The sequence below is a fragment of the Meleagris gallopavo genome, chromosome 17 (genome assembly GCF_905368555.1).
Source record: "Meleagris gallopavo chromosome 17, MGAL_WU_HG_1.1, whole genome shotgun sequence".
Taxonomy (NCBI): domain Eukaryota; kingdom Metazoa; phylum Chordata; class Aves; order Galliformes; family Phasianidae; genus Meleagris; species Meleagris gallopavo.
The window spans coordinates 6603633-6617150 of record NC_139420.1 but is presented as its reverse complement, the minus strand read 5'-3'; the positions used below and the strand labels follow the sequence as shown (position 1 = coordinate 6617150).

Here is a 13518-nt window from a genome sequence, read left to right as displayed (position 1 = left end):
AGCAGAGCAGTGTGTGGCTGGTACTGGGGATGGAAACAGCACTAGAAGCCCTTAGAACCAGTGCCAAGGGCAGGGCTGGCAGCAGTGGACCCAAAGCTCTGTGTGTTCCGCCACCATGCAGCACTAATGGCTCGCTGGGAGTAGGCCCAGCCTCTTTGCATCTATGCAATAGATTAGCAAGTGGGTGTGGAGCTCTGTTTATTGCATGCTACGTCTCCGTCAGTCCTCAAGCAGGAGTAGGACAACATATTTTGTTTCTTTCAGGCATCTTGAGCTGAAGTGTTCTTGGGTCAGGCTTTGCTGAGGCCTGCTGAGAGCGCAAAATGGCGCCGGTGGGCCGTGCTTCGTACTCATATTGCTGCTGCTTGGTGGCTTCCATTGCGCTGTGCAGTCGCTGGGTGTGCCCAGCCCAGAGCAGCTCCGTGGTTTTAAGTGCAATGTGTGGCAGAACGTGCGTTGTGCAATTCCACCAACTGACAGAGGAAGCCTAAGTTCATCTGTAAGGTGACAGTAATCACTAATAAGTTGCACCTAGCTTTTTTCATCTGGGAATTGTAAATAGTTCACGATATTTTGCATTCAAAAATTACAATTGCTTTTTTTTTTTTTTCTTTTTTTTTTTTCTTCTATAAGCTGCACTGGCACAGGGTGCCCAGAGAGGTGGTGGTGCCCCATCCCTGCAGACACCCACGGTCACAGGACGGGGCTGTGAGCACTGATGGAGCTGTGGGTGTCCCTGTGCACTGCAGCCAGTGGGAAAAGACAGCCTTTGGGGGTCCTTTCCAACTCAAACCATTCTACAACTCTGTGATTACAAAATGGTGTTTGTGGCGCTTCTGTATCTTCAAAATACGGAATTCATTTGGGAGATTGAACAGACCATCAGAAACCATCCTTGTTGTGCCCTCACCTGGGCAGAACCTTGTGATGGCAGGGGACAGTGGGGCTGCATGATGCTCATGGGGATCTAGTGGGAAGCAGGCAGAGTGCTTTTTTTCTTACAAACACCTAGAGCAGAGTGTTTCACTCTATAGCTGTCAGTGACACTAATTGTAACGTTTTTCTTCTCTTCAAACACCGTGTGACTGCTGATTTGCAGCTCTGATGAGTGCTTTGCTCCAGTTTTGCAGCTCTTTGTAACCTCACGACTACAAACGACGCTCGTTCTGCAGTCTCTTTCAATGCTCTCACGCAAAAGCACTGCAGTCAGATGGATGCACAGCCTTTCATCACCAAAAAGCAGAGATGCACACTTGCACCCTCCTCAGTCTCTCACTTGGGCATCAGGCTGGGTCTGCAGGGAGCAGCTTTGCAAAGCACTGTGGCTTTCCCAGCGCTGTTTCCACATGGGAAGTTTCTGGGAAGCAAGACAGGAGGTGGATGCTTGCTTCCAGGGCTGGGATTCACGCGAGGTCCCCTACCTGAGTCCTTATCCAGCACTGGAATTTTCCATGCTGGTCGGTTTCCCTCTATTTTAACTCAAGCCTTCTTGAAAATCCTTGTCTCAAGAGAAGTGCTACAGACACGCTAAGTTAATTTGAGTCATTAGGTTGTTTCCATTACTCCTTTCTGCCTAGGAAACTTAATTTTATTATTTTTTTAGTGAGATTTTGGAGTGAGAAGAAAGAAGTGGAGGCTGGCTGACATGTGGAACCACTTCACAGGAACACCGGATTTTGAGAGCTTGCATTTTTATTTACATCTTCTGGACCCTGTCTGACTTGAAAGTAAACAAGTTCAATCCAAGCCCAGATTTATCCCTGAAAATATGCGGAGACTTGTCTAAAAACTGCTTTTAGGATTAGGGACTTCCTTTGCTGCAGAAAGAGCGTCTACAATAGCAGTGCTGACACTTAACCAGCGAGCTCCTTCTGTGAAACAGCCTTGAACGTGCGGTTTGGTTGTGTCAGGGATGAGGCAACCTGTGTTGTTTTTTAAACGTAAAACAACTTGAGAACTTAGCAGGTCTGCAGGAAGCTCCCTGTGAATGCAGCACTGTGTGAAACTGCATTGTGCAGCGGTGGGGCCGGGTGACAGCAAGGTGACAAGCCCTCGACTTGCCTTCTGACAAGCAGCACATCCCTGCATGTGGCTGACCACCCTCTGCCATTCCTTTTCTCTACAGACACAATGAGGCGAGTGGTACGACAGAGCAAATTCCGGCATGTGTTTGGCCAGGCAGTGAAGAACGACCAGTGCTACGATGACATCCGCGTCTCCCGCGTCACTTGGGACAGCTCGTTCTGTGCTGTGAACCCCAGGTTTGTTGCAATCATCGTGGATGCGAGCGGCGGCGGGGCCTTCCTGGTGCTGCCTTTGCACAAGGTGAGTGCTGCTGAGTTTCTTGCTGTTAACGTGCTCAGCTTTCCCTTGTCACTTCAGTGCTTGTTTGTGAGCGGCGCTACGCCTGTGAAGTCTCTGCCGTGTTGTGACAAACATTGCTCGGTTGTGCCGTGTAAGAACACATGTAATGCTGCTGGAATCAGAGTAACGCTTCCCTTGCATTAAACACAGTAAATAAGTAGTTTGCTTGACTGATCTAAAACAAATCTTTATGTCAGAGGCTTCTGAGTAGAACTTGTGCTCTTCCTAAAGCCTCTCCATTTGTGCTAGCTGCAGTCAGGTTTTTTGGCCGTTAGGATTTGGCTCCTTGAGCTTCGTGAGAATCACTAAATTCAGGAATGCTTCTTGCAAACCAGGATAGAGTGGGTGGCACAGCTGGGTGCTGCTCCCTGCAGTGCATGTGCACAGCTCTTGTGACCATGGCACAGCTGGTTTGGCTGCTGCTTGTCCTGTCGTTACACTTCTGTTGTATGGTGTGAGACGAGAACTAGTTCAGTGAGACAACAACTCCAGGGCTGTCACAGCTCTCCTGCTGCTCTCCCAGCCTGTGTGGCTATGTCTGGGCTCTGACACTGCAGCCAGGTCTTGCTAGCCCTTAGTACCCGACACAGAGAGAAGCAGTGCTTCGTCTTAGTCTGTCCCTTACTTTTTCTGTGCCAAATGCTGCTCAGTCTCCAGAAATAATCTCACAATGAGGCTATATGTACAATTTACTTCTCTTTCCTTTGAATATTTTTGTAGCTCCTCAGGCCTATGCTTTGTAAACCAGAAAGGTTTACACACACAGAAAGGATAGGTTGCTGCCCACCAGCTACAAGAATGGCTGCATCAAATAGCTGGAGGAAGCTGTAAAGATTGGCATGGAAATCTCCCTGCCAGTCTCGTAATTTTATGGTATAAAAGTGTACAAATGAGCAGGAGCAGTGTCTCAGACTGAAATAAATTCTTATAAATTCATTCTGCCCCCAGGTATCACGTGGAAAAACCACAGTGCATCTTTCATCCTTGCAGGAGAGTGCTACTCTCCTCTCCCTTTCTGATGTGCTAGCTTTTACCACAGTCAGATTACAAGAATGCTAACCTGAAAATCTTTGACAGGCTCTTGGCCACCCCAATCCCTTCATGTGTTCATAGTTAGAAACAAAAGCGAGAAACATCAAACCTAAATGCATTACTTCACCTTAGTAATTTCTTTCCACAGGAATTTTTTCTCCTTTGAAAATTTACAATATGTAAATGGATAGCTTGATGAGATAGAAGGGAAATAAATGTCCTTGATAATGATAGGGGATCGTATTGAGAATGTTCCTTCCTCTCCTTAATTCTGCATGTTTGATGCTTCTAAAATTGCATGCCTGGCTTCATTTATGCATTTAGTGTAAATTCTTGCCATGTTAGATAGAATCAGTAGTCCAATACTGATACAAACTGATTTTAATACAAACTTAGAGCTGAAGTATTTTGATGGTGTTGCTTTACAGAAGCAGTTAGATTTGGGTTCATAACCCTTTAGAAAAATGGTTCTTTCCAACAGAGGAGCACCAGATCAGGAAGCATGCTCTGTGGTGTGTTCCAGCATCTCCTGGTGTTTCCTCATTCTTTCAAATCCTTCCTATTTTTCATATGAAATGGCATTTTGTATTTGTGTGAATCAGAAAAAAAGAAAAGCTAGTATTCCTCTTTAGTAACATTTTGTCTTTGTGACCCTCACGCCTCTCTTAGCCGTACTCTCCAAATGCTCTGTCTGTTATCAGCCTTTTTTCCTAGCTCTCTGTGCAGATCTGTCCTGTTATAAATAGCAGAGGTGACCAGAAGTGAATATAGCATTCTGATGGGTAGTGCATCACAGGAGCAGACGTGGCAAGTTCTCACTTCTGCCTTGCTAGCTCTAATGAAGTAAGCCAGCCCCCGGGCTCTTATATAGCTCTGCATTTTGCTCATCTCCTCAGCAGCTCTTTGCAAGCATTCTGGGATGTGGCTGCCCTCAAGCTGCATGTCCTGCTCCTGCCCAAGCTTGGTCCCATAGCACAGATCTGGATTGGAAGCCCCTTGCTCAGTTGCTGTGACACTGCATGCCTTGCAGCACAGCCCTGCCAGGACAGGCTCCTATTTTCCCCTTGCTATGTGTTATTATTTGGTGGGTTGTTTTTTTTCTTGGTATATTTTTTTCATTTTGTCAATGATTCCTCCTGCCATCCTTTGGCTTCACTTCTGTGTCCTCAGCCACATTCCCACCCTGTTTTCCACTTCCCCAATGTTCCCATATGACAAGGTTTGAGGCATGGCTGATTGCTGAGGACTGCTGCTCTTAAATCCCCCAGCCTGATGATTTCTTTTGCAGCACAGCACGCTGTGGGCCGTGCTTTATCACTTCCTGTGTTCCTCTTTTATTTCTGCCTCTGTGAGTGATGACACTTGCTCCTTCAGCTCCCTGAACATCCCCCCTTTAACTCCCCCCCATTCTGACTTCTGATTGAGTCCATTTAGCACAGGTGTTTGAGTTCCCACAGCATAGTGCTTGCTGTTATGTTCTGGAGATGAAAGCAGTCACTTTTACACCTTGCCTTTGGTATGCTCTTAACGTTTAACAGCTGATGCAGCTCCAGCCACAGGGAAAGCAGCCCGCTTCCACCTCCTGGGGCATCACTCTCACAGTCTGACCTCCGGGAGCTGTCAGCACGGCAAAGGCCGCAGGAACCCCGCGTAACACCGGCTCCATGCCCCACTGTGCGGCTGGTTCACCAGCACTTCACCCCTCCGGGGCCCGCTCTGCTTTGCGGGCGCTGCCGGTTCCGGGCCGCGCACGTGTCACTCCCCCGCCCTTTCCCGCGCCGCGCGCGCGCGTTCCCGCGCCCGCCGCAGCGGCACTGCGGCGACCGCGGCTTTTTGCCTTATATGGTCATGACAGCGCTCGGGGCCGCCGGCAGCCGCCGCGCTGATTGGCGGGGGCGGAGCCGCGGCGCGGCAAGTGCGAGCCGGTTAACCCCTGCGTGGCCGGGGCTGCAGTCATCGGAGTTCGGTGCCGCCGGGCTGCTTTGTCCTCCCGCCCTGTGCCTGGACCTACCGGGATTCACCGCCCCCGTGCGCCAGCAGGAGCCTTCAGACTTGCTGGGAATTGCGATTCCCGCGGGTTAGCTGCTCTGCGGGTCCAGCCGTAGATAAAGTGCTTTAATCTGTATCCATTATGGAGCGCAGATAATAGGCTAATTGGAGTGAGCTGTGCGCGTCGGGGAAGAAGAGTGGAAACAGCGCATTTGCTGCAGATTGTGTGTGATGGGCACTGAGCAGAGCCGTGCAGTGCAGGACTGCGGAGCTGATCAGGGATCCTGGTCCCAGTGAATGTACAGGGAGGGAGCCCGGTGAGGAGGTGTGCACCAGTCCTCACAAGCAATCTCCACATTGCTCCTTTGGAGCCTCTCCTGTGTGCTGCACACAGCAGCTCCGTGGGGCTGATAGCTGGAAGTTTCCTGATGTGCTGGGGATAGCGGCTCACAAACACCGTGGTGCTGGGGCTGTGCTGTGTGGAGACTGGGGACAATTTTTTTCCCCCTCTCTGCAAAATCTTTGCAGCTTGCAAAGAAGAAAGTGCTGCTGCAGGGAGTTCTCAGTTGTGGTGGCAGAGCGTGAGCCATTACATAAAGCCTCCAGAAGGGGAAGTGCTGCCTTTCTACCGTGAGGCTGCGGACTCCTTCTGTCCCTCTGAAGACCACAATTTTTTTCCCCTAAATTTTGCTCGGATTCTCACACAGCCCCAAGCAGTGGTGTATGTTGAGTGGGGGAGATGAGAATTCAAGACAATTGCGCAACAACTAGATAAAAAAAAGCAAGATATTAATGGTCTTCATTTATCACCGTCAGCTTGTTTGCAGTGGATCATCAGGTTCTTGATGCACTAAGGAAGAGCAGGCAGGCACTAAGGCTACAGAAATCTTATTCCTGTAGGAAATTGAGGGTAAGCATTGTTCCCCCTTACGCTTAGGTAGTGCTCAGTGCAAGGCAAGGCTGCTGCAGCTCCTCAAGCCTTGTGCAGTGCTGAGGGTGGAAGCTGTGCTCGGTGGCTGCAGGCAGGGATGGAAGGGATCGCTGCACTGAGCCATCAGCATCTCTCTTCATCATCTTCCACATTAGCTATGGATAGTGTGATTGGTTTAGCAGTGACTAATGGCTATTTGTCATGGTCACGAGAGAGCAATGCACTTCCATTGCATCCCATATTATTTTCCCTGAGTGCCACGTGCGTGGCCAGCTGCTGCAACCAGAGGTGGAAGATCAGTGCCCAGAGTGCATCAAGCTTCACTCCATCAATTCTGCAGAATTTGGAGATTGTCACACAGCTCAGGGAAGACAGGTAGCGGTCAGTTTGTCTTTCAGCCTTGGTGCTTGCAATCTGATTTCCTTCTTCAGACTTCTGCGAAGTGAGGGTGGTGAAATCACTAATCCTTGTGCAACTCAATGCCACTTCCCTGTTGGTGGTGGTGAGCATAGCCTGGCCTATGGGAAGCAGCTGTTCCCAGTGATATTTTTACCACGATCTGGGGGCTGTTTCCTGCATCCAGTCACCCTTTTCTGGCATAGAAGCAGTTGGGAGACAATCACATTAATTGATAAAACTACCACTGCTGGGAATGGTTTTCCCGTGCTGCTTATCTGACCCCTCTGGATTTAATAACAGAGCTTTTTGTTCTTACCTGTCAGTTCTTAAGGGCAGCCCACCTCTGCCAAAGGACCTGAACTTTGAGCATGCTCCTGCTCAGCACCATCCAGCACACCGGTACTGGTCCTCAGATTCACTTTTATAACTCTTCTCAAAGCACAACTTTTAGAGCATCAAAAGCTGTTACGGTGAAGTGTCGCTCGAGCAGAGCGGTAATGGATTTTGAGAAGGATTTAATTTCTTGAAGTCATACTGAGTTAATTTTAAGCTCTGTATCAGCGCTTGAGGTTTATTTTAAATCCTTAACTAATTAAAAGATTACATTTAAAAAAAAAAAAAAAAAAAAAAAGAAAGGAAACAAAACCAAACCTTCAAACCTGGGAGGACTAGTAGCACTTTAGGATAAGAATTCACTTTTGACCAACCCTCCCAATCCCAAATAAATCTTAAAGCCTTTTTCTGCATAGTGGCTGTGCAGGGGATGGGGCCATCCATTTCTTTTCTTTATTCCCTTATTAAGAATCTTTTTCCATAGGTCAGTCCACATGCAGACAGGAGGAGTGTGCAGTACAAGTGATGGATGTCTGCTGCTGCTCAGTGTAGCATTCTTATTTTTTTTTAACCTGAATTTGGCCATTCAGGAAATGTCTGTTGTGGTGTTCCTGTGATTTAACTCCGAGTCCGTTGGATCTCTGTCTTGTTTTCTCACCAGGAGAGGTCTGGAGGTCAGCAGTCCTCAAAAGCCCACATCCAGCTTGATTCTGACCTTCCAGCTTTGAGCACAGCAATCAGCAGGAGGAGTGCCCAGCTCCAAGGCTGAGGCTGTCACCACCAAGTGGTAGAACTGAAATGCCAACCATTTCTTCCACATATTTGAACACAAGAAGTGAAGAGTCTGTCCCAAAACTTTCCCTCCCTGCCTCCCATCAGCCGTGTTTTGCTGATGCATCCATGAGGGCAGCAAAATCCTTTAGGGGAGGGGCTGCAGTTCCTGGCCCTGCAGCCATGGGAATCTTGCTCTGGCTTCAGGATGTGAAAGGGGTGCTGCGTTGGCATTGCTGGACCCATCTCACGTGGGGTGTTTTGTTGGCTTGTTCTGCTGGGGAGCTGACTTTGGTGGCACACTTGTGGCACTGGGGTGTGCCATAGGAGCAGGTGGGGATCAGTGAGGGCGTTGCTGCGGCAGTCGGTCGATCACTTTTGTCATTTAGTCCTGTAACACAGTGCTTCGCTTCACTTCACTGCGCCTTAAATGCTTTCCATCTCAGCAAAATGCCTTTGGGATGAAAGGAAGCAGGCTTGCTGAATTCAAAGCGCTGCAGCACCCTGCAATTAGAGCTGCAGCCTGGTTATCTTTAGCTGTGGCTGCCCACTGTCATGAGGCACGAGCAGAGCTGGCTTGCACCACGGGATGTCTCCAAGAAGAAAGTCGCCGGCTCGCTTCCTCTGTTGGTGCACAAGATAATCCAAATGCCATAAAACCGAATACCAAAAGCCTCAGTGAAACGTTAGGAGGAGTTTTCCTCTGTTGTTTGAGATGTGCTCTGTATTGTCAACGTCTCACAGCTCTCCTCTTTGCTTTTCTCCTCCAGACGGGCCGAATTGACAAGTCCTACCCAACGGTGTGCGGGCACACAGGACCAGTGCTGGACATCGACTGGTGTCCCCACAACGACCAGGTCATCGCCAGCGGTTCTGAGGACTGCACTGTCATGGTGAGTGGACCTGCTTTCGTGCTGAGAGCGATGCTGCAAATGGTGCTTATGTTTCTGAATGCATGTGGCTGTCTCCTGTCCTGATACCAAAGCTAGAGTCCTTGCTGCTGGAGGAGTACTTACGGGCGTTCTCTGTAGTGGGTTTTGGTTCTGCTTGAGAAATGATGGTGCCTTCTACCTTGGCATCCAACTTTCTGGTTTTCTCTTGGGCTAGCAGAATAACTTCCTCCTCTGGGGATCTGATGTTTGGGAAGAGAAGGAAGGCAGGGTGCCACTAAGCAGTGTTTGGTTTGCAGTGCTTTACAGAAGGTGGAGGACGTTCCCCATCTCAGGTATCCAAATGGTTGTGCTGGTGTGTGCTGGAAGGCCGTGGAGATTAGAGGGAGGAACAACCTATTCTGCTTTCACAATCGCTTCAGCCCTTGGTTTAAATTTGAAACTTGCTTAAAGTTGAATCTTTTCCTCCACAAAGGTTGTGAGTAGATGTCAAAAGTTCGGGATTTCTTAAAATTTATTTTTATTTTTTTAAGTATTTTAACAGCTATCCAATTTTTACACCTGCCAGCCTTGGTCCCCAGTCCTGTTTTACCCACTGAACAATAGACGACCTTGCTCAGTGATGGATGTGGAATCCTGTGTATGCAAACACAGCAGAATAAGTGAAAGAAAATGCTTGTAAGATGAAATAATGCCAAATAACTTCAGTGATCTTTGGCCATATTTAGAAATGCTGTAGGCTGAATGTTATATTGAAATCTTATTATAGATCATGTCAGATAAATTCCTTTGCTTCTGTTCATCGTTAAAATGTTTGGGAGGGGATTCATCCCAAGTGGCTTATGCTGGGACAGCTCTTGTCTGTGATCTCTCTGTCTTGGAAGCCAAAGCATGTTAACAAAGCTTACTATATTTAATATTAAACAAAACAACAAGCTTCTGTGTTTGTAACAGTCGCTACTGGGCTAGAACTGAGCTTTGAAGGATGCTGTTTTGTTCCTCTAGAAACCAGAATCCAAAAGGGCTGTGAGTCAGAACGAATGCTTTCTGAAACATGAGCATCAACAGAAGCAGACGAAGCTATAGTCCATAGCTGCTTTGGGGAAGCAAGATAAGTCACTAATCCAAGTGCAATGACAAGTATGTTGCAAGGCTCCAGAGGGACTGAATTATGGAGAAAAACTGACAGTGTTCAATTACGAGTTGTCCAAACTCTCCTGATGAGCAGACAACACCGTCCACGTGTGTCAGAACCCACTGCTGTGCAAACAGCTCTGCAGGGCTTGTGTGCTCCAGGGTCACTGCCAGTCCTGTCCCCACACCTCCTGTGTGTGGGTCTGGGAATTGGTGGCTGTGAATTGCATTCAAAGCGGTGGAGGTGAAAGCAAGGAGGGCTGGCTGAAGGCTCAGCTGAGTCTCTTGTTAGGTCTTGTGTAGTTTCTGGTGGGCAAGTCGTCTGGGACACGTATGAAGTGGGCTGGACAGAGAGCTGGAGATTGTAAGGAACACGGCTGGCCTGGATTGCTTGGGAGAGGAACTGGATGAGCCGGTGAGCTGAGCTGTCCCAGCTTTAATTGCTTGTCTGGCTTGGCACAAGTTGTTCCGCATCCTGTTTTCCTTGCTTTTCTTCAGCAGAGGTTTTGGAGTCCTGCTTCCTGAGCAGCCTGGCGCTGAATAAAAACTCATCTTAATTCCTTTGAGAGATATGTAGCACTTCTTCAGCTCTGAACTGTTCATCAGCCAACAGAAAATGCAAAAAACAGTGATGCGATGGAGGGAAATGATGTGGCTTTCTGCAGAAGCACCAGCTGCTTTTAAAAAGTAACTTAAATTGTCAGAGGCCATCTGTATGTTGACACTTAAGGATTTAGGATCTGACCCTGTGCCACAACAGGGACCCATCAGCATCAGCTAGGCTCGTGGTGAGGGGGAGAACGTGGCTCTGAGAATCTATCCAGCCAAGCAGTGAGAAAAGTCAATCTGTAAGGTGAAAATAGCCTGGGAGCTGCATCTGAGCAGGTAATTATTAGGGCACTGGGAAAGCAGGCACCTTTTTTTTTTGATACCAATGGGGCATCCCCATCTTCTCTGCTCCACACTGTTCTCAGAAAGACTTCTTTGAAAACACAGAGGCATGCGGATACCTTCTGTGGCTTCTCTTTGAAGAAAGATTCTCTTGTGCCAACAAATCAGGAATTACTTAAATATTCATGCTTGGTGCTCTGCTGAATGACTGTAATGTACTGAAGGCTTTTTAATTCAGCTGGAAAACGTTTGATTCTGGAAAGGCTTGTAAATGGTATCAGATGGTCCTTCTCAGATAGGGAAAATTTGCTTCATCAGAAGGTGAACACTAATGATCTTCTTGTTAACAATCAGAGAAGAGTTCATTCCATGGAGCAAGTTGGTTTCAAATGAAAGGAGAGCCCTTGCGGCTGTGGGAATGGCTGCTCTCAGTGGCTGCTCCTGCAGGGATGCAGGTGAAAGCCGGGGCTTATTCATTTGATCATGCAGTGTGAAGGCTTCCACGTGGGAAGCTGTGCTGTGCCCATTGCATCCCACACAGGGAGCTTCCCTCCCCACGCAGGAATGCTGGGCCGGGTCACTCAGGAGCACACCCCGACCTTTTACACTCCTGGCTTTTTTGCAATACCAAGCAGGATTATTAGGTCAGTAGTTTGTGTAATCTGCAGGGGATTACGCTGGCCTGCAGCTGCTGTAAGCTATAGGGGCTTTCCCTCTTTTCCTTGAAGGAAAAAACGTATCTCCGTCCTCCAGAGGCTTCTTAAAAATCCCTTCTATTGGTTTCTGCCTGCAGTTCCCCCCTCTCCTCTCCCACCCTTCATTTGGTGGTCCCCCACAGCTGGAGCTGTGGCTCTGAAAGCTGCCCTGGCTCAGGACAGCCATCCACTTGGGTTGTGGCCACATGAATTTGGGGCAGAGCAGTGTGGAAGAACAGCTTTGTCTCTCTGAGGGGAAAAAGATACTGTGCTCATCGAGGCTTGCCATTTCCAAGGGCTCCCCAAACTTTGGGGTGAGCAGAGCTCCAGTTCCCTGCCCCATCCTCAGCACAACATCAGCCTGCCTCTGGCAGACCTAACTGTCCTGGCCTTTCCATCCAGAGGAGAAGCATTTTGGATGGCTTCTGGGTCTTTGTTCCCGGTCCTCTCCCACCTGTGCCCCAGGTTGCACCCATGCTCCCTGTTGTTCCTGCACGGCCCCCTCCCCAGCACTCCCACTCCTCCCTGCTGTCTGCCTCAGGCAGCAGCTATTTCCTGCAGCGTTTCATTCGCACTCAGAATCATTAAGGCTTTGGAGGTGGTTCCTGTGAGACCTACGTAAAATAATTACATTAAGTGCCAGTGCCAGTTTTAGCAGACTGACTGTGGAGCTCTGAGCTGCTGTCAGCAGACGTGCGTTAGCTGTTGCTGCTGTCAGGCTTTTATTCCCTGGCTGGCACGAACAAAGCTGCTCCTATGAGAGCTGACAGCTCTCTAACCTGGAGTTACCTTGTCACGGGCAGGTGCACTGACTTGTTGCTGTGTGCAAGGTGTATTTTGCTTTCAGATGGAGTCTGCAGTTGCTGATGCTGCCGTGCTCTTTTGTAACATGATGAAAAAGGTGATTGCTGGTGAAAGCCAGCACGTGCCATCCTGGTGCTATGGGTGCTGCTGGGATGGCTGGGCAAGAGGAGAAGGAGGGCTTTGAAACCCTGGAGGGTGCAGGCAGGGGTGCAGCTGTGCTGTTGAAGTCATTTGGGATTGTTTGGAAGTGAGCTGCCCTGTTCCAAAATCCTCTTAGAGTCATCCTGCTACCTGACAGCTCGCTGGGCACTGCGGGCAGGGCTTGGCAATCCCCCTTCTCCTCCAGAAAAAAACGAACAATAGAAGGGAAGCAAACATGCTCTGCTGCTGCCACCTACCTCCAGCAGCTATAAGTGCTCAGTTGAAGGCTTCTTTAATTTTTATTAACATGCCGGATGTAGGTCAAACTCAGTTCAAATATGGTTGTCCAGTGCTGAACTGCAGCAGTAGCTTTGGTGGGCTGCTCCTTCCCTGGGCCACAGGGATGGATGGATCTTCTCTCCTGTCATTGCCCATTGCAGAGGGCACCACCTGAGCTCAGTTTAGCTGTCCTGGCCCCAGAGCTGGGACTGCAGAGGTGTGATCAGAGCCCTGGGACTGCTCCTCCCCCTGCTGGCACTGTCCTGACCTGCGGAAGGATGTGGAGCCATGTAGATGAGACAGAAAATAGCCAGCATTTCTAAAGAAGTCAACCCCAACATAGCTGCAGCTTCTTCTTTACGAGGGCCAAGCGTAACTTGACAGGACAGCAGCTGGTTCAGGTGGAATCGAGCAGCGAGGCAATGTTTTCTGAGTCCTTCGCAGGCAGCAGCTGACATGTATGGCTCTGGGATGTGGCGGTGGAGGGGATTCATGGTGTGACCAGCCATCAGTCAGGTGCTGTGCTGGAAGGATGATACACTCAGTCTTGACAAAAGTCTCCTCCCTCTGTTTCCCCATTTGTGTGGAGAAGTGACAACCTAGGCTTCTGCTGCGGCTTGGCACAGGATGCGTGAAGCGAATGACTGATGTGCTCTTCAGAAGGATGCCCTTCGGCTCACCATCTTTCCTTTTCCCCTTTCCAGGTATGGCAGATTCCTGAGAATGGGCTCACGCTGTCCTTGACAGAGCCAGTGGTAGTTCTAGAAGGCCATTCGAAGCGAGTGGGCATCGTGGCTTGGCACCCGACGGCGCGCAACGTGCTGCTCAGTGCAGGTATGCGGCAGTGCTGTGTGGGCAGCAGCCA

General features: G+C 49.1%; 1 protein-coding gene across 2 annotated transcripts in view; it reads left to right on the top strand.

The window, feature by feature from the left end:
- Nucleotides 1-13518, top strand: part of CORO1C (coronin 1C) — a 39724-nt gene that overhangs the window by 18442 nt on the left and 7764 nt on the right. For both annotated transcript variants that reach the window (XM_003210959.5, XM_085238666.1), the window contains exons 2-4: nucleotides 2126-2325; nucleotides 8590-8712; nucleotides 13358-13487. In XM_003210959.5, coding sequence (XP_003211007.2) covers nucleotides 2126-2325; nucleotides 8590-8712; nucleotides 13358-13487 — 453 coding nt within the window. The remainder of the gene's footprint in view (nucleotides 1-2125; nucleotides 2326-8589; nucleotides 8713-13357; nucleotides 13488-13518) is intronic.